The 21,844-nt window shown below is 44.5% G+C and overlaps 1 protein-coding gene across 2 annotated transcripts in view; it reads left to right on the top strand.

Annotated features, from left to right (window-relative positions):
- Positions 1-21,844, top strand: part of TAFA2 (TAFA chemokine like family member 2) — a 523,041-nt gene that overhangs the window by 350,592 nt on the left and 150,605 nt on the right. For both annotated transcript variants that reach the window (XM_069764505.1, XM_069764504.1), the window contains exon 2: positions 7,341-7,395. Coding sequence is in view for 1 of the 2 variants with exons in the window: in XM_069764504.1 (XP_069620605.1) it covers positions 7,341-7,395 (55 nt within the window). In the remaining variant the exon portion in view is untranslated. The remainder of the gene's footprint in view (positions 1-7,340; positions 7,396-21,844) is intronic.

The raw sequence follows: 21,844 nt of genomic DNA, 5'->3' as shown, positions 1-21,844 counted from the left end.
TGCCCTGTCCCGAACGCTATAGCACCTTACACGGTGACACAGAGGACAGTGCACATGACATTGAAGAGGAAGTGATAGATGACCCAGTTGTTGACCCAGGTTGGCAGCCATTGGGGAAAGAGGGTGTCGCTGCCAGTAGCTCAGAAGCGGAGGAGGATGATCCGCAGCAGCCATCTACATCGCAACAGCTGTCATCTGGCAGGCCCGTATCAGGCCAAAAACGTTTGTCAAAAACAAAAACAGTTTTAGGACAGCATGGCCATCCGGTGAAAGTAGCACAGCGTGCAATGCCTGAAAAGGTATTCCATAGTATGAAGAGTGCAGTGTGAGAATTTTTTAACCAAGATCCGAATGATCAGTGCAAAGTCATCTGTAAGAAATGCTCAAAGACCTTTAGCAGAAGGAAGAATCTTCAAAATTTAAATACAACGTGCATGCTTAGACATTTAACCAGCATGCACTTGCAAGCCTGGACTAACTATCAATCATCCCGTACCGTTGGTGCACCTGCTCAGAATGAAGGTAGTCAGCAATGCTACATTGCTTCCCTCACTGTAAGCCCACCGGTTAGGACACCACCAGCAGCAAATGTGGAGGTATCGTCGCAAGGCCAAAGCAGTCAGGGAATCACAATGTTAATGGTAGGAAACACTGTATGTAGGCCAACATCAAGAATACCATCACCAACCCTCTGTCAATCCGCCATGTCCACCACCACCACTGCTTGTTCCACCATATGCACCTCTCCAGTCCAGCTCACCCTACAAGAGACTCTCATTAGGTACTCATCCTCTCATCCGTGTACACAGGGTTTGAACGCCCACATTGCTAGACTAATCTCATTAGAGATGATGCCCTACCGTTTGGTTGAAAGCAAAGCTTTCAAAGCCCTGATGGCCTACGCAGTACCACGCTATGACCTACCCAGTTGACACTTCTTTGCAAGAAAAGCCATCCCAGGCCTCCACCAGCATGTCAAAGATAGAAATTGTCCATGCACTGAGGCAATCAGTCAGTAGAAAGGTGCACCTCACAACAGATGCATGGACCAGTAGGCATGGCCAGGGACGTTACGTGTCCATCACGGCACACTGGGTTAATGTGGTGGATGCAGGGTCCACAGGGGACAGCCATAGTGGGACAGTCCTGCCTTGCCCACGGTCTAGGAAACAGTTGGCTGTAGGTGTCCGTCACCCCTCCTCCTTCTCCTTCAGAAGGGAAAGCTCGTCCACAGAGTACAGTCGCACAACCACTCCATCCGCAGCTGCCAGTGTTGCACACGAGGTGTCCCATTATCGAACAGCTAGTGGCTAGCGGTAAGCGTCAGCAGGCTGTGTTAGAAATGAAGTGTTTGGGTGACAACAGACATACCGTGGAAGTACTGGCCGAGTACTTGCAGCAACAAACTCAGTCATGGCTGGGCAGTGTACATCTTGAGACAGGCAAGGCAGTCAGTGATAGCAGAAGGAATTTTATGGCTGCCATAGCCCTTTCAGAACTTAAACACATACCTTGCCTGGCTCACACCTTGAACCTGGTGGTGCAGTGCTTCCTCAAAAATTATCTGGAGTTACCAGCCCTGCTCTTGAAGGTGCGAAGACTTTGCTTGCACATCCGCCGATCACCCTTACATTCCAGCCGTATGCTGAACCATCAGCGATCACTGAATCTTCCCCAGCACCGCCTAATAATCGACGTTGCAACAAGGTGGAACTCCACACTGCACATGGTTCAGAGGCTGTGCGAACAGAGGCGTGCTGTAATTAATTTGTGGAAGGATACACATACATGGGCAGGCAGTTGGATGGCAGACGTGGAGTTGTCTGGTGTGAAGTGGTCGAAGCTCCAAGTCCTCTGTCAAGTCCTTCAGTGTTTTGAGGAATGCACATAGCTGGTAAGTGCAGACGACGCCATCATAAGCATGAGCATCCCACTAATGCATCTGCTGATGCAAAGTTTGATGCACATTAAGGAGCTGGCATCTGCAGCCGAGGAGGAAGGAAGCCTTGATGACAGTCAGCCATTGTCTGCTCAGGGAACTCTCCTAGACAAGGTGGCAGATGAAGAGGAGTAGGAGGAGGATGATGCTTCACAGGAGGCAATAGAAACTGGTCGCATTGCAAGGTCAGGTACAGGGTTTTTGCGGGACAAAAGTGATGTTGATTTGCAAGAAAGTGCTCCTCAACCCAGCACAAGCAGTGAATTGACACCTGGAACATTGGCCCACATGGCTGAGTATGCCTTGCGTATCCTAAAAAGAGACCCCCGCATTATCAAAATGATGATCGATGATGATTACTGGTTGGCCTGCCTCCTGGATTCACGTTATAAAGGAAAATTACAAAATATCATGCCACATGAGAACCTTGAGCAAATATTGGCTACCAAGCAAGCAACTCTTGTAGACCGTTTGGTTCAGGCATTCCCAGCACACAGCGGCAGTGATGGTTCTCACATGAGCCATAGGGGGCAACATGGCAGAGGTGTTAGAGGTGCACAAATCCGAAGTGGCATTGGACAGAGGGGTGTTATGACCAGGTTGTGGAGCGATTTCACAATGACCGCTGACACGACAGTTAGTGCTGCATCGATTCAAAGTGATAGGAGACAGCATTTGTCCAGTATGGTTACAAACTAATTTTCCTCCCTTAGTGATGGTCTCCCTTACAGGTCATTCCCCTTTGATTACTGGGCATCTAAAATAGACACCTGGCCTGAATTGGCAGAATATGCATTACAGGAGCTCGCTTGCCCTGCTTTTAGTGTGCTATCAGAAAGAGTCTTCAGTGCTGCTGGTTCAATACTGACCAAAAAAAGGACACGTCTGGCTTCCCAGAATGTTGATGATCTAACCTTCATTAAAATGAAGCAATCATGGATTTCAAATTATTTTGCCCCACCTTCCCCTACTGACACGTAGCTTGCCTAAAAAATGTCTTGCTTTTGGCCTCCTCTTACTGACTTCTCCAATTCCGCCATTTGCAGCTGCTGAATGTCCACCATAGGCCATTTTTATACCTCCCTAAATGGGCTGACTTCCCCCACAGGGCCGTGGTCACCACCAGGCACAAGCACCCGTGCGAGTGCCGTTTGCCTGGACAGGTGGGTGCACCCACAGGTTCCCTCATAGTACAATGAAGTGTCTCTAACGGTGGTGGTGCACAACCAACGTCAGACACACCATCGTAATATGAGGGGCCCTGTGCCAGTATCGCCGCCCATGAGAGAGTCTTCTCCCCAGCTCGAACAGTGCTCTACCACTTGCAATACTTACCTCTCCCTTCTCCACCACTGTGTAGTCTGTACTGTTAAATCCTTCAATGGCACTGCCAATACAACTTTGTTGAAATGATAGATGATAGTTAAAATATACAGGGGCCCTGGCCTCCATTTAGACCAGTTAATACTTTGCGCCTACTACCACTGTCTGCTACTCAGCTGAGGAGCCCACCCCAGTACCTAGCTATGCCGCCTGTTTAGTCCTGTTATTGTGGGCCTACTAACTGTGTCTGTGCCACTCATTACAGTTGTCCTCCACTGAACAAAGCAATGCCGCCTGTTTAGTCCTGTTACCAATTTTGAACTGCATTTAGCCTACTTTTTTATTGGGGGCCTACAAACTGTGTCTGCGCCACTCATTACAGTTGTCCTCCACTGAACAAAGCTATGCCGCCTGTTTAGTCCTGTTACCAATTTTGAACTGCATTTAGCCTACTTTTTTATTTTGGGCCTGCTAACTGTGTCTGCGCCACTCATTACAGTTGTCCTCCACTGAAAAAAGCTATGCCGCCTGTTTAGTCCTGTTACCAATTTTGAACTGCATTTAGCCTACTTTATTATTTGGGCCTATATCTGTGTTTCCTCCTCATCCTGCCCATTGCCCAGCCACTGCTAGATGAGTCTGCTGGTACATTGACCCAGACAATTACATTCCCATTGCACTCTACACAGCCAGAATCTGACCCTGCTGAAAGTCAGGTTCCCATTCCCGCATACTATACCACCTTACACGGGGACAAAGAGGAAGGTGCAGATGAAAGTGCAGGTTCGTTCATCAGGTGGGGGGCATACTCGTTGGCGACGTCACTGGCACAGGGCCCCTCATAGTACGCAAAAGTGTCTCTGGCAGTGGGAGGTGCCACCCGCCGTCAAACACATCGCTGTTCTATGAGGGGCCCTGTGCCAGTGCCAAGTGCCAATGAGTGGGCCCCCCCTGCTTGCTCAGGATCACAGCACTTGCAAGATTGAAATACTTACCTCTCCCTGCTCTACCGCCGTGACGTATTCCGCGTTTCCTGGGCCCACGAAAATCTTGAGCCAGCCCTACCCCGCCACAAGTTTAGCCAAATGACCCCGTTTTCAATGCCTAACTATTATTATAAAGTAAATTAAGATTGACAAGTTTAAGAAATAAGAATTGATGTTTTTGGCATTAAAATGGGCACTGTAGGTGTTTTCCTGTCCTCCACTCACTGCCGACTTCGATTCCCAATTGACTTGCATTGGGTTTCTTGTTTCGGTCGGCCCCCGACTTTTCGCAATAATCGGCCGATTTCACTCAACCCGACTTTTGACAAAGTCGGGTTTCGCGAAACCCGACTCGATCCTTAAAAAGTAAAAGTCGCTCAACTTTACCCTATATTATTTCCATGCACAACTGCTATTTATTACCTGCAGGGCATTTGCTCACTTTGTTCTTATCTTGAATTGTATTTATTTATGAAATTATTGATATAAAAACCAGATCCTATATGAGTGCTATACAGATGTCATACACAAGAAGGAAATGGACATAAGGATGGCATAAGGATCAGTTTTCTCAGGATGAAAGGGGTAATGTTTCTCTCTGTGTAGAGTGTCATGCAGGACTGGCTTGTCAGAGTGATCAGAAAAATACTCCATGCATGCTGCTCTGGGAAATTAAATATGCAAGTTACAAATTCAGAGAGGAAGAGGACTTGAACTCTAGTGCCACCTATTGGAAGTAGCAATATTGACCCTTTAACAAACCTTGCCATATATATGACTTAGGGTACCGTCACACTATACGATTTACCTACGATCACGACCAGCGATATGACCTGGCCGTGATCGTAGGTAAATCGTAGTGTGGTCGCTGGGGAGCTGTCACACAGACAGCTCTCCAGCGACCAACGATGCCGAGGTCCCTGGGTAACCAGGGTAAACATCGGGTAACTAAGCGCAGGACCGCGCTTAGTTACCCGATGTTTACCCTGGTTACAAGTGTAAAACTAAAAAAAAACAAACAGCACATACTTACATCTGGTGTCCGTCACGTCCCTTGCAGTCTCTGCTTCCCGCACTGTGACTGCCGGCCGTAAAGTGAAAGTGAAAGCACAGCCGCTGTGCTCTGCTTTCACTTTACGGCCGGCAGTCACAGTGCTGGAAGCAGAGACGGCAAGGGACCTGACGGACACCAGAATGTAAGTATGTGCTGTTTGTTTTTTTTTTAGTTTAACGCTTGTAACCAGGGTAAACATCGGGTAACTAAGCGCGGTCCTGCGCTTAGTTACCCGATGTTTACCCTGGTTACAAGCTAACGCATCGCTGGATTGCATCGCTAGATCGCTAGATCGGTGTCACTCACACCGATCTAGCGATGACAGCGGGAGATCCAGCGATGAAAGAAAGTTCTAAACGATCTGCTACGACGTACGATTCTCAGCAGGATCCCTGATCGCTGCTGCGTGTCAGACACAGCGATATCGTAACGATATCGCTGGAACGTCACGAATCGTACCGTCGTAGCGATCGAAATGTTATAGTGTGATGGTACCCTTAGGATAAAAGCCAAACCGAATTATCATATCTTCTACAGTGGTGGTGAGTACCTTGGCAATCACAGATAGGCAGTTTCCAGTGGACCCCAGCGCTTACAGAGCTGTCTATCTCCATAGTCACAGGATAATGCTCTCTATCTTCTGTAGTGTATGCTCTTATGAACAGCGAGGTCCTCTCTCTCCTCTAGAGTGTAACCTCTTGTGGTCAGTTGGATCGTATGTCGCTCTATCTTCTAAAGTGTAAGCCCTTATGGTCAGAAGGGATCACTCTCTCTTTCCTCTCCCCCACTTTTATTTCCGGAGCAATTACAAGCTTTCCAGTTTTGAGATTTGCACAAATTAATTGGCTGCAAATCACATTTTTGGCAAAAATTTGACACAGTTGGCGAGTTTGAATTTCAAAAGATTCACTTACCTGTAGTTAAGATGAATCTGTCAGTAATCTCATTCTGAAGGCAGAATTTTTAATGTTATGTCTCTTCTCTTGAACAATCTTCTAATCTGATCTATGATCACAATGACAGTAATGTAGTAGCAGCTAAAGGGATCGTCTGGGACAGAGAGGATATCAGCTGATTAGTAGAGATGCCAGGTGATAGCTAATCAAAAAAATAATAAAATTATATATAAAATATGCAAGTTTCAGACTACTCTTTTAAACATTGAAGCATTTGAAGTTGGGAAGGAACCAATAAATTAGAAGTACTATTACATGTTTGAAGATTTACAGCTCTGACAAAAATTAAGAGACCACTGCAAAATTTTCAGTTTGTCTGATTTCTCTTTATAGGCATATTTTTGAGTAAAATGTAAATTGTTCTTTTATTCTATAAACTTCTGACAAGCAATAAATTTAGTATTGTTTTTCTGAAAATGAGAAATGGTCACTTTTTAAAAAAAAAAAAAACAGTGCTTTCAGACCTCAAATAATGCAAATAAAACAAGATCACAATCATTTGGAAACAACAATACTAATGTTTTACCTCAGGAAGAAGTTCAGAAATTGATATTTTGGGGAATAACCATGATTTTTAATCACAGCTTTCATGCGTCTTGGCATGCTTTCCTCCAGTCTTTCACACTGCTTCTGGTGCAAAAATGTAAGCAGTTGTTTAACCCTGCTGTTCTGTTGGTCAAAAATGACCGACTTTGAACTTCAATATTCTTTAAAATATTCAAGATGCGGCTCTGAAACCCGTGGCCGACCGACCCATCCTCATTTAAGTCAATCAACCACAAGTTTCAGAACCGCATCTTGAACACCCCAAAAAATACCAAAGTTGAAAATAGGTCTCCCCAGACCGAACAGAACAGCAGGGTTAATGGCTTGTGACTATCCGTCATCCTCTTGATTACATTTCAGAGGTTTTCAATGGTGTTCAGGTCTGGAGATTGTGCTGCCCATGACAGGGTTTTGATGTGGTGGTCTCTTAATTTTTGCCAGACCTTAATGTTAGTAATTTGTGACCTGAATTCTTTCTAGAATATAATATGGTGCATAAAAAGCTGACAACTAATAATTTACTATTTATTTTGCAGATGTTAAACTGTATTCTTGTGTGCCTGGGGGGAATCTGGATTTTGAATGAAGGAGGTAAGAACTTTTTTTAACTTAGAAAATATTTGTTTGAATGATAATATACTGTAACATTGCTCCTACTTTCTACTTCTGACCTATACATTTTTTTGATAGCTTATGAAATCCTATTAATTTTAGAATATTATTGCTTACTTAAGAAAACTGACCATTTTCACTGTCATTTTGAGTGGTTATGAAAAAAAGAGTTGTTTTTTAATAAACTGAACTGGAGATTAAAATTGGCCATATACCTTAGGTAATTATCCCTTAATGCTCATATGGGATACAGCTATTTCGGTTTAAACTCCTTCAATGCATTTCCAGTCAGTGTGTGCTTATGTTGTCAATGGAGAGAAGGGAAGAAGCCAGACTCAAAGGGCCGGAAGCATGATAAAATACAACGTGTCCGATTATTCCTTCTTACATCTGTCATCAAGAGAGAGGCTGAGCTGGTTCATTTAGTATGACTTACAATGTTAATGACAGGAAATATATATATCTTGGTACCATGTTAGCCAGTAGATAGAAAAATGTTAACGACAGTATTTCCTAGATAACATATATGTGTAGACATATGTGGCATATCTCTACACAGTAAGGGTCCATTTACATGAACAACAAGCTGCACTAACTGATCACCAATCGGTAGCCCTTTACTCGACAAGGGTCATGATGCACACTTAGCGATCTGTACTAATTCACTCAGTGCACATCTCTCAGCAGGGCTGGTCCTGTTTCCACAGAACAAAGCAGCACAATAGATAATTTCATCCCATGAAAGCTCTTTTTGCACATTCATTAGGTGATTGGCAGCCTGTTTACACTGCAAGATAATTGTGAAGCAAATGTTTATTTAAGAATGCGTCTTCACTATTGTCTTTCAGTGTAAATTCAGCTTAATCCCTTAGTGATCAAACTAATTTTTAGCGATGCTGCAGCGATCTAGACAATGATGTCGATCGCTGCAGCGTCGCTGTTTGGTCGTTGGAGAGCTGTCACACAGACAGCTCTCCAGCGACCAACGATCCCGAAGTCCCCGGGTAACCAGGGTAAACATCGCCTTCAGCTTCCCGCACTGACTGAGCGCCGGCCGTAAAGCACAGTGGTGACGTCAACGCTGTGCTTTGCTTTACGGCCGGCCGGCGCTCACAGTCAGTGCGGGAAGCTGAAGGCAAGGGACGTGACCAGACACCGGAATGTAAGTATGTAGTGTTTGTTTTTTTACATTTACAATGGTAACCAGGGTAAACATCGGGTTACTAAGCGCGGCCCAGCGCTTAGTAACCTGATGTTTACCCTGGTTACCAGTGAAGACATCGCTGAATCGGCGTCACACACGCCGATTCAGCGATGTCATCGGGAGATCCAGCGACGAAATAAAGTCCTGGACTTTCCCCAGCGACCAACGATCTCCCAGCAGGGGCCTGATCGTTGGTCGCTGTCACACATAACGATTTAGTTAACGATATCGTTGCTACGTCACAAAAAGCAATGATATCGTTAACGATATCGTTATGTGTGACGGTACTTTTAATGACCAGACCAAATTTTAGAAATCTGACCAGTGTCACTTTATGTTGTAATAAGTCTGGAACGCTTTAATGTATCCCAGTTCTTCTAAATGTTTTTTTCCTGACATATTGTAAGCCATGATAGTGGTAAAAGTTGTTCTATATGACTTGTGTTTATTTGTGAAAATATTGCAATGTTGTGAAAAATGTTGAAAAAAATAAAAAATTTTAATATTTCAATCCTTATATCCTTAAACCAGTCAGTCATGCAGTACAAAATAATTAATAATTAACATTTCCCATATCTCTACTCTACAGCTGCATAATTTTTCAAATGTCATTTTATTCTGTTAGGATGTTAGAGGGGTTAAAAGATAAGTAGCAATTTCTAATTTTTTCAACAAATTTACAAAACCTGTTTCTTTAGCTACCTATCTAGATTTCAATAGACCTTGAGGGGCCTATCTATTGGAAACTCCACAAAAGTGAGGCCATTTTAAAAACCGCGCAGCCCTCAAATACTTCAAAACTGTTGTCAGGATTTTTTTTAACCTTTCATGGACTGCACAGGATTTAATGCAAAGTGGAGTAAAAAAATAATAATTACAATTTTACCTCTAAAAGGTTGTTTAGGCCCCAATTTTTTTTCACTTTTTCATGAGGTAACACCAATGAGTGGACCCTACAGTTTGTTTCCCACTTTCTTTTAAGCGCAGCAATATGCCACATGTAGTCAAAAAGTTCTGTTTGGACAAACGGCAGGACTTAGAACAAAAGGAGCAATATTTGAATTTTGGAACACAAATTAGATGAAATAGATTACAAGCACCATGTAACATTTGCAAGGTCCCTAAGGTGCCTAAGCAGCAGAAATCTCCCACGACTGATCACACGTTGTAAACTACATCCCTCAAGGATTTTATCCAGGGGTAAAGTGAGGATTTTCAACCCAAAGGTACTACACAGACATTGATAACATTTGGTCGTCATATTGAAAATGTCATTATATCGTCATTTTTTTCTGTAACGTTTGAAAAAATTCCAACAATAAGCCAAGCCCTACCCTAATTCTAACCATAAGCCTAAACCTAAAGAAAAAGAATGAAAGAAATAAAACTATAAAATAAAAAAACGTAATCTTACTAAGGGGTTGACACAGGTCGGGGTGATTTACTAATTCCCCCATACTCTGGAACTCTCTACCACAACACATCAGACTCTCGCCTTCCATAGAAACCTTCAAAAAGAACCTGAAGACTCACCTCTTCCGACAAGCCTACAGCCTGTAGTAACATAGTAACATAGTAACATAGTAAGGCCGAAAAAAGACATTTGTCCATCCAGTTCAGCCTATATTCCATCATAATAAATACCCAGATCTACGTCCTTCTACAGAACCTAATAATTGTATGATACAATATTGTTCTGCTCCAGGAAGACATCCAGGCCTCTCTTGAACCCCTCGACTGAGTTCGCCATCACCACCTCCTCAGGCAAGCAATTCCAGATTCTCACTGCCCTAACAGTAAAGAATCCTCTTCTATGTTGGTGGAAAAACCTTCTCTCCTCCAGACGCAAAGAATGCCCCCTTGTGCCCGTCACCTTCCTTGGTATAAACAGATCCTCAGCGAGATATTTGTATTGTCCCCTTATATACTTATACATGGTTATTAGATCGCCCCTCAGTCGTCTTTTTTCTAGACTAAATAATCCTAATTTCGCTAATCTATCTGGGTATTGTAGTTCTCCCATCCCCTTTATTAATTTTGTTGCCCTCCTTTGTACTCTCTCTAGTTCCATTATATCCTTCCTGAGCACCGGTGCCCAAAACTGGACACAGTACTCCATGTGCGGTCTAACTAGGGATTTGTACAGAGGCAGTATAATGCTCTCATCATGTGTATCCAGACCTCTTTTAATGCACCCCATGATCCTGTTTGCCTTGGCAGCTGCTGCCTGGCACTGGCTGCTCCAGGTAAGTTTATCATTAACTAGGATCCCCAAGTCCTTCTCCCTGTCAGATTTACCCAGTGGTTTCCCGTTCAGTGTGTAATGGTGATATTGATTCCCTCTTCCCATGTGTATAACCTTACATTTATCATTGTTAAACCTCATCTGCCACCTTTCAGCCCAAGTTTCCAACTTATCCAGATCCATCTGTAGCAGAATACTATCTTCTCTTGTATTAACTGCTTTACATAGTTTTGTATCATCTGCAAATATCGATATTTTACTGTGTAAACCTTCTACCAGATCATTAATGAATATGTTGAAGAGAACAGGTCCCAATACTGACCCCTGCGGTACCCCACTGGTCACAGCGACCCAGTTAGAGACTATACCATTTATAACCACCCTCTGCTTTCTATCACTAAGCCAGTTACTAACCCATTTACACACATTTTCCCCCAGACCAAGCATTCTCATTTTGTGTACCAACCTCTTGTGCGGCACGGTATCAAACGCTTTGGAAAAATCGAGATATACCACGTCCAATGACTCACCGTGGTCCAGTCTATAGCTTACCTCTTCATAAAAACTGATTAGATTGGTTTGACAGGAGCGATTTCTCATAAACCCATGCTGATATGGAGTTAAACAGTTATTCTCATTGAGATAATCCAGAATAACATCCCTCAGAAACCCTTCAAATATTTTACCAACAATAGAGGTTAGACTTACTGGCCTATAATTTCCAGGGTCACTTTTAGAGCCCTTTTTGAATATTGGCACCACATTTGCTATGCGCCAGTCCTGCGGAACAGACCCTGTCGCTATAGAGTCACTAAAAATAAGAAATAATGGTTTATCTATTACATTACTTAGTTCTCTTAGTACTCGTGGGTGTATGCCATCCGGACCCGGAGATTTATCTATTTTAATCTTATTTAGCCGGTTTCGCACCTCTTCTTGGGTTAGATTGGTGACCCTTAATATAGGGTTTTCATTGTTTCTTGGGATTTCACCTAGTATTTCATTTTCCACCGTGAATACCGTGGAGAAGAAGGTGTTTAATATGTTAGCTTTTTCCTCGTCATCTACAACCATTCTTTCCTCACTATTTTTTAAGGGGCCTACATTTTCAGTTTTCAGTGATCCTCAACCTCCCTCCTTATGTACCTGTGTGCTTTGTTTTTTGCTTATGTTTAATTGTATTTGTCACTAAACAACTGCTGTTTTCCCCTCAAGCTTTAAACATGCCTTCATCACACCTATCCTCAAAAAGCCCTCTCTTGACCCATCCTCTGTATCTAGCTATCGCCCTATATCACTGCTCCCCTATGCCTCCAAGCTACTGGAACAACACGTCTACCTTGAACTGTCCTCTCATCTCTCTTCTTGCTCCCTCTTCGACCACTTACAATTTGGCTTCCGGTCACACCACTCCACTGAAACTGCCCTAACTAAGGTCACCAAAGACCTCTTAACCGCCAAGAGCAAGAGACACTACTCTGTCCTCCTCCTCCTGGACCTGTCAGCTGCCTTTGACACAGCGGACCATTCCCTATTATTACAGACCCTCTCATCCCTTGGCATCACAGACTTGGCCCTATCCTGGATCTCATCATACCTAACAGACCGGACATTCAGCGTCTCCCACTCACACACTACCTCCTCACCTTGCCCCCTATCTGTCGGAGTCCCACAAGGTTCAGTCCTAGGGCCCATGCTCTTCTTTATTTACACCTTGTCCTGGGACAGCTCATTGAATCTCATGGCTTTCAGTATCATCTCTATGCTGATGACACACAGATCTACATCTCTGGACCAGATATCACCTCCCTACTAACCAGAATCCCTCAATGTCTGTCCAATATTTCATCCTTCTTCTCCACTAGCTTTCTGAAACTTAACATGGACAAAACAGAATTCATTGTCTTTCCCCCATCTCACGTGACCCCCCCAACGAACCTATCCATTACAGTAAATGGCTGCCCACTCTCCCCAGTCCCACAAGCTTGCTGCCTCGGGGTAAACCTTGACGCTGATCTCTCCTTCAAACCACATATCCAAGCCCTTTCCACTTCCTGCCGACTTCAACTCTAAAATATTTCACAAATCCATTCATTCCTCAACCAAGAATCTGCAAAAACCCTAGTCCATGCCCTCATCATCTCTTACCTTGACTACTGCAACCTCCTGCTCTGTGGCCTCCCCTCGAACACTCTCGCACCCCTCCAATCTATTCTAAACTCTGCTGCCCAACTAATCCACTTGTCCCCCCACTATTCCCCAGCTTCTCCCCTCTGTCAGTCCCTTCACTGGCTCCCCATTGCCCAGAGACTCTAGTACAAAACCCTAACCATGACGTACAAAGCCATCCACAACCTGTCTCCTCCATACATCTGTGACCTCGTCTCCCAGTACTTACCTACACGCAACCTCCGATCCTCACAAGACCTCCTTCTCTACTCCTCTCTTATCTCCTCTTCCCACAATCGTATACAAGATTTCTCTCATGTATCACCCCTACTCTGGAACCCTCTACCACAACACATTAGATTCTCACCTACCATCGAAACCTTCAAAAAGAGCCTGAAGACCCACCTCTTCCGACAAGCCTATAACCTGCAGTAACCACCGATCGACAAACCGCTGCATGACCAGCTCTACCCTCGCCTACTGTATCCTCACCCATCCCTTGTAGATTGTGAGCCTTTGCGGGCAGGGTCCTCTCTCCTCCTGTACCAGTTATGACTTGTATTGTTTAAGATTATTGTACTTGTTTTTATTATGCATACCCCTCCTTATATGTAAAGCACCATGGAATAAATGGCGCTATAAAAATGTATAATAATAATAATAATAAAATAATAATAATTGCGGTTTTGATCACTGTGATATGACCTATCAAAGTGATCAAAACTCAGAAACCAATAATGCTGTTGCTGGATGCCGGTCGGTAGATCTCAGTGGGCACACTGCACATGCTTTTGCCATTTTCCTTGATGAATAGGAGACAAATGGCTGAGAGTCATAATTTCTCTCTCCTCTGAAACCCCGGTAGCTTGAGACTTCTGAGATATTTGTACTCTGGGGGGGACGCTATTAAATTATTCCCGATTGCTATTTTAAAACGGCGATGAAAGCATAAGGCCCTTTAACAACCGACGTTGTATTGCGTATTAGCGGTCGTTAAGGGGTTATTCATAACAAGTGGGTAATGGTTGTTTTTGTTGTATTGATTGAGGAGCTAACAGAAGAAGTGGGAGGGCAAGCCTAGAACACTTTCATATAGTCTAATGCTTGTAGGCACTGTGCTTGGTGGACTGACAGAATTATTAGTCTCATTAGAGCTAGTATAACTGAAAGAAAGTAGCAACTTTTTTTTTATCAGAAACAAATTAATGACAAAACCTAAAACACACAAATGCTAAACTTACAAGAGCAGGTCTCTGATTTTAAAAAGAAATCTTGAAGAAAGAGTGCTCACCGGTAGGGTTGAGCAAAACAGATCGGACAAATTCAAAAATCGCCGACTTTCGGCAAAGTCGGGTTTCAAGAAACCCGACCCGATCCTAGTGTGGGATCGGCCATGAGGTCGGCGATCTGCGCGCAAAAGTTGCGTTTCGTATGATGCTTTCAGCGCCATTTTTCAGCCAATGAAGGATGATGCAGAGTGTGGGCAGCGTGATGACATAGGTCTCGGTCCCCACCATCTTAGAGAAGGGCATGACAGTGATTGGCTTGCTTTCTGCGGTGTCACAGGGGCTATAAAGGGGTGTGCACGCTGGCCGCCATCTTACTTCTGCCGATCTTAGCATAGGGAGAGGTTGCTGCAGCTTCATCAGAAGAAGGGATATAGGGAGGGAAGATTAACCCCCAAACTGCTTGTGCTGTTGCGATTTCCAATGTCCAACACCACCATTTTTTTGCAGGGACAGTGGAGGCTATATTTTTGTTCATCATCTCTGTTGCTTATTAGGCTGCCTTATAAGGCTCCCTGATAGCTGCATTGCTGTTTGCACGCTGCTGTGCAAACCAACTGCTTTTTTAAAAGCAAAAATCCTGTTGCTCCTTTCTGCACAGTTATCTTGTTTATTTGTCCACACTTTTGTGTGCAGCAGTCCTTTTCATTGCTGCCATACTTTTCCTGAGATCATTGTAGGGAGATTGAAATTGTACTACAGTCCTTGTATTTTTTCATATATCTTCCAGCCACTTTCTGCCACTTATATTGTGTTTTTTTATGCACTGGGCCTGAGTTTTGGTTCAGTCTCCCCCCAAAAAAGTGAGATTCAAATTCTCACAAAGTGGATATACTTCAGTCCTGTTAGTTTGTCGTATGTCATCCAGCCACTTTCTGCCACTTAGATTGCGTTGTTATATACACTGGGCCTGAGTTTTGGTTCAGACTCCCCCCAAAAAAAGGGAGATTCTAATTCTCAAAAAGTGGATATACTTCAGTCCTGCTAGTTTGTCGTATATCAGCCAGCCACTTTCTGCCACTTACATTGTGTTGTTTTATGCACAGGGCCTGAGGTTTGGTTCAGTCTCCCCCCAAAAAAGTGAGATTCAAATTCTCACAAAGTGGATATACTTCAGTCCTGTTAGTTTGTCGTATATCAGCCAGCCACTTCCTGCCACTTACATTGTGTTGTTTTATAAACTGGGCCTGAGTTTTGGTTCAGTCTCCCCTTAAAAAAGTGAGATTCAAATTGTCACAAAGTGGATATACTTTAGTCCTTTTAGTTTGTCGTATGTCAGCCAGCCACTTTCTGCCACTTAGATTGCGTTGTTATATACACTGGGCCTGAGTTTTGGTTCAGTCTTCCAAAAAAAGGGAGATTTAAATTCTCAATAAGTTTATATACACCTTCTACCTTGTTTTACAGTACCATATAACGGTTGTTATTTTGGTTAGATTTTCCAAAAAATTAGGAAGTCTGGTGGAAGAGCCCGTGGGCGATGGTTGCCAGCTGGTAATGAAGGTGGTGGTGGTGCATCTGGTGGTAGTGGCAAAAGCACAATAGCACCTAAGGCTGGAGGTTTTGAGCCAGCGTCATCATCTGGCTACACAAGGCTTCGAAGGCTCCCTTATCTGGGAGTAGGAAAACAGCTTTTGAAGCCGGAGCAGCAGGAAAAAGTTTTGGCTTTCCTTGCTGACTAAGCCTCTAGCTCTTTCGCCTCCTCTTCAGAAAGTTCCATTTTTATACCTCCCTAAATGGGCTGACTCCCCCCACAGGGCAGTGGTCGCCACCTGGCTCAAGCACCCGTGCAAGTGCCGTTTGCCTGGACAGGTGGGTGGGCCCACTCTTGGGCGACGGCACTGGCACAGGGTCCCTCATAGTACAATGAAGTGTCTCTGATGGTGGTGGTGCACAACCAACATCAGACACACTGTCGTAATATGAGGTGCTCTGTGCCAGTACCGCCACCCATGAGAGAGTGTTCCCCCCAGCTCGAACAGTGCTCTACCACTTGCAATACTTACCCCTCCCTGCTCCACCACTGTGTAGTCTGTGCTGTTAAATCCTTCAATGGATATCCAGAGCAAGAAAGGTAACAGCGCACTCACCGGTGTTGAGCAAAAAGCGATTTATTCACATGCAATCATGCGGTGCAGAGAGGGTGGTGAACACATGCGGATGACAGCTGTTTCGTGCTGCAAGCACTTCAACAGATCCAGATTTGACTGGATCTGTTGAAGTGCTTGCAGCACGAAACAGCTGTCATCCGCATGTGTTCACCACCCTCCCTGCACCGCATGATTGCATGTGAATAAATCGCTTTTTGCTCAACACCGGTGAGTGCGCTGTTACCTTTCTTGCTCTGGATATCCTTATACAAATTTTTTTTTTTCATGAAGCAGCACCCAGGTGAAGCTTGTATAGCGATTACTTTTTTCCTATTGTGACTAAAGGCTTATACGGTGTGGCATTCAATAGCCCTGAAGCAGAAAGGGTCTTACGTATAACGGCTGTGCGATTGCAATATTTCTGGACTGTGAAATCCTTCAATGGCACTGCCAGTACAAATTTGTTGAAATGATAGATGATAGTTAAAATATACAGGGGTCCTGGCCTCCATTTAGACCAGTTAATACTTTGCGCCTACTACCACTGTCTGCTACTCAGCAGCAGAGCCCACCCCTGTACCTAGCTATGCCACCTGTTTATTTATGAACAATTTTTTGGCAGACATTTAGCCCACTTTATTATTTGGGCCTATTAACTGTGTCTGCTGTTGTGAATTCTGTTGTCAAGCTCCCTCCTGTGGTCATGAATGGTACTTCGGCTGGTTCTGTCCATGGGCTTCCTCTGGTGGTTGTGAGTGGAGCTGCGGCTTCTGAGTTTCCTTCCACAGGTGACGAGGTTAATTCGTTAGCTGGCTGCTCTATTTAACTCCACTTAGATCATTGCTCCATGCCACCTGTCAATGTTCCAGTATTGGTCTAGTTCTCTCCTGGATCGTTCTTGTGACCTGTCTTCCCAGCAGAAGCTAAGTTCCTGCTTGTTTTTCTCTGGTTTGCTATTTTTCTGTCCAGCTTGCTATTTTGATTTTTGTCTTGCTTGCTGGAAGCTCTGGGACGCAGAGGGAGCGCCTCCGCACCGTGAGTCAGTGCGGAGGGTCTTTTTGCGCCCTCTGCGTGGTCTTTTTGTAGTTTTTTGTGCTGACCGCAAAGTTACCTTTCCTATCCTCTGTCTGTTCAGTAAGTCGGGCCTCACTTTGCTAAATCTATTTCATCTCTGTGTTTGTAATTTTCATCTTTACTCACAGTCATTATATGTGGGGGGCTGCCTTTTCCTTTGGGGAATTTCTCTGAGGCAAGGTAGGCTTTATTTTTCTATCTCTAGGGCTAGCTAGTTTCTTAGGCTGTGTCGAGTTGCATAGGGAGCGTTAGGAGCAATCCACGGCTATTTCTAGTGTGTGTGATAGGATTAGGGATTGCGGTCAGCAGAGTTCCCACATCTCAGAGCTCGTCCTATATTATTAGTGACTATCAGGTCATTCCGTGTGCTCTTAACCACCAGGTCCATTATTGTCCTTACCACCAGGTCATAACAGTACAGGTGGCCCAAAGTATTAATGCATCTCAATAGAGGGATAAGAGAAGTTCTGAGACCATTTTTTTTCTTTGCAGTGTGTTTTGTCTCTCTTTTCCCCTTTACCTCTGGGTGGTTCAGGATACAGGTGTAGATATGGACATTCAAGGTCTGTCCTCTTGTATGGATAATCTCACTGCAAGGGTACAAAACATTCAAGATTTTGTGGTTCAGAATCCGATGTTAGAGCCTAGGATTCCAATTCCTGATTTGTTTTTTGGGGATAGATCTAAGTTTCTGAAATTCAAAAATAATTGTAAATTGTTTCTTGCTTTGAAACCTTGCTCCTCAGGTGACCCTGTTCAACAAGTGAAAATCATTATTTCTTTGTTACGTGGCGACCCTCAAGACTGGGCATTTTCCCTTGCGCCAGGAGATCCGGCATTCAGTGATGTTGATGCGTTTTTTCTGGCGCTCGGATTGCTTTATGATGAACCTAATTCAGTGGATCAGGCAGAGAAAATCTTGCTGGCTCTGTGTCAGGGTCAGGATGAGGTAGAAATATATTGTCAGAAGTTTAGGAAGTGGTCTGTACTCACTCAGTGGAATGAATATGCCCTGGCAGCAATTTTCAGAAAGGGTCTATCTGAAGCCCTTAAGGATGTCATGGTGGGATTTCCCATGCCTGCTGGTCTGAATGAGTCTATGTCTTTGGCCATTCAGATCGATCGACGCTTGCATGAGCGTAAAGCTGTGCACCATTTGGTGGTATTATCTGAGCATAGACCTGAGTCTATGCAATGTGATAGGACTTTGACCAGAGCTGAACGGCAAGAACACAGACGTCGGAATGGGCTGTGTTTTTACTGTGGTGATTCCACTCATGCTATCTCCGATTGTCCTAAGCGCACTAAGCGTTTCGCTAGGTCTGCTACCATTGGTACGGTACAGTCGAAATTTCTTTTGTCCGTTACTCTGATTTGCTCTTTGTCATCCTAATCTGTTATGGCATTTGTGGATTCAGGCGCTGCCCTGAATTTGATTGACTTGGAGTTTGCTAGGCGCTGTGTTTTTTTCTTGGAGCCCTTGCAGTATCCTATTCCATTGAGAGGAATTGATGCTACGCCTTTGGCCAAGAATAAGCCTCAGTACTGGACCCAATTGACCATGTGCATGGCTCCTGCACATCAGGAGGATATTCGCTTTTTGGTGTTGCATAATCTGCATGATGTGGTCGTTTTGGGGTTGCCATGGCTACAGGTCCATAATCCAGTATTGGATTGGAAATCTATGTCTGTGTCCAGCTGGGGTTGTCAGGGGGTACATGGTGATGTTCCATTTTTGTCTATTTCGTCATCCACCCCTTCTGAAGTCCCGGAGTTTTTGTCGGATTACCGGGATGTATTTGATGAGCCCAAATCCAGTGCCCTACCTCCTCATAGGGATTGCGATTGTGCTATCAATTTGATTCCTGGTAGTAAGTTTCCTAAGGGCCGACTGTTCAATTTATCTGTGCCAGAGCACGCCGCTATGCGGAGCTATGTAAAGGAATCCTTGGAGAAGGGTCATATTCGCCCGTCGTCGTCACCATTGGGAGCAGGGTTCTTTTTGTGGCCAAGAAGGATGGTTCTTTGAGACCTTGTATTGATTACCGCCTTCTTAATAAGATCACAGTCAAATTTCAGTACCCTTTGCCGCTGCTGTCGGAATTATTTGCTCGGATTAAGGGGGCTAGTTGGTTCACCAAGATAGATCTTCGTGGTGCGTATAATCTTGTGCGTATTTAACAGGGCGATGAATGGAAAACAGCATTTAATACGCCCGAGGGCCATTTTGAGTACCTGGTTATGCCATTCGGGCTTTCCAATGCTCCATCAGTATTTCAGTCCTTTATGCATGACATCTTCCGAGAGTACCTGGATAAATTCCTGATTGTATATTTGGATGATATTTTGGTCTTCTCGGATGATTGGGAGTCTCACATGAAGCAGGTCAGAATGGTGTTCCAGGTCCTTCGTGCAAATTCTTTGTTTGTGAAGGGGTCAAAGTGTCTCTTTGGAGTTCAGAAGGTTTCATTTTTGGGTTTCATATTTTCCCCTTCTACTATCGAGATGGACCCTGTTAAAGTCCAGGCCATTTATGATTGGACTCAGCCGACATCTGTGAAGAGTCTGCAAAAGTTCCTGGGCTTTGCTAATTTTTATCATCGCTTCATCAGTAATTTTTCTAGTGATGCTAAACCATTGACTGATTTGACCAAGAAGGGTGCTGATGTGGTCAATTGGTCTTCTGCGGCTGTGGAAGCTTTTCAGGAGTTGAAGCGTCGTTTTTCTTCTGCCCCTGTGTTGTGCCAGCCAGATGTTTCGCTTCCTTTTCAGGTCGAGGTTGATGCTTCTGAGATTGGAGCAGGGGCTGTTTTGTCGCAAAGAAGTTCTGATGGCTCGGTGATGAAACCATGTGCCTTCTTTTCTAGAAAGTTTTTGCCTGCTGAGCGCAATTATGATGTTGGCAATCGAGAGTTGTTGGCCATGAAGTGGGCATTCGAGGAGTGGCGTCATTGGCTTGAAGGAGCCAAGCATCGCGTGGTGGTCTTGATGGATCACAAGAATTTGACTTATCTCGAGTCTGCCAAACGGTTGAATCCTAGACAGGCTCGTTGGTCGCTATTTTTCTCCCGTTTTGATTTTGTGGTTTCGTACCTTCCAGGCTCTAAGAATGTGAAGGCTGATGCCCTGTCTAGGAGTTTTGTGCCCGACTTTCCGGTTGTTCCAGAGCCGGCGGGTATTCTCAAAGAGGGGGTAATTTTGTCTGCCTTCTCCCCTGATTTGCGGCGGGTGCTGCAAAAATTTCAGGCTGATAGACCTGACCGTTGCCCAGCGGAGAAACTGTTTGTCCCTGATAAATGGACTAGTAGAGTTATCTCTGATGTTCATTGTTCGGTGTTGGCTGGTCATCCTGGAATCTTTGGTACCAGAGATTTGGTGGCTAGATCCTTTTGGTGGCCGTCTTTGTCGCAGGATGTGCGTTCTTTTGTGCAGTCCTGTGGGACTTGTGCTCGGGCTAAGCCCTGCTGTTCTCGTGCCAGTGGGTTGCTTTTGCCCTTGCCGGTCCCGAAGAGGCCCTGGACGCATATCTCTATGGATTTTATTTCGGATCTCCCTGTCTCTCAAAAGATGTCGGTCATTTGGGTGGTTTGTGATCACTTCTCTAAGATGGTCCATTTGGTACCCTTGTCTAAATTGCCTTCCTCCTCTGATTTGGTGCCATTGTTTTTCCAGCATGTGGTTCGTTTACATGGCATTCCGGAGAACATCGTTTCGGACAGAGGTTCCCAGTTTGTTTCGAGGTTTTGGCAAGCCTTTTGTGCTAGGATGGGCATTGATTTGTCTTTTTCCTCGGCTTTCCATCCTCAGACAAATGGCCAAACCGAACGAACTAATCAGACTTTGGAAACATATCTGAGATGCTTTGTTTCTGCTGATCAGGATGATTGGGTGTCCTTTTTGCCTTTGGCTGAGTTCGCCCTTAATAATCGGGCCAGCTCGGCTACTTTGGTTTCGCCGTTTTTCTGCAATTCTGGTTTCCATCCTCGTTTCTCTTCAGGGCAGGTTGAGTCTTCGGACTGTCCTGGTGTGGATACTGTGGTGGATAGGTTCCAGCAGATTTGGACTCATGTGGTGGACAATTTGACATTGTCCCAGGAGAAGGCTCAACGTTTCGCTAACCGCTGGCGCTGTGTGGGTCCCCGACTTCGTGTTGGGGATTTGGTTTGGTTGTCGTCTCGTTATGTTCCTATGAAGGTTTCCTCTCCTAAGTTTAAGCCTCGTTTCATTGGTCCGTATAAGATTTCTGAGGTTCTCAATCCTGTGTCGTTTCGCTTGACCCTTCCAGCTTCTTTTGCCATCCATAATGTATTCCATAGGTCATTGTTGCGGAGATACGTGGCGCCTGTGGTTCCATCTGTTG

Source organism: Ranitomeya imitator, chromosome 4 (genome assembly GCF_032444005.1).
Source record: "Ranitomeya imitator isolate aRanImi1 chromosome 4, aRanImi1.pri, whole genome shotgun sequence".
NCBI classification, from domain to species: Eukaryota; Metazoa; Chordata; class Amphibia; order Anura; family Dendrobatidae; genus Ranitomeya; species Ranitomeya imitator.
The sequence above is the reverse complement of the archived record's forward strand: the minus strand, read 5'-3'. Positions and strand labels throughout refer to the sequence as shown.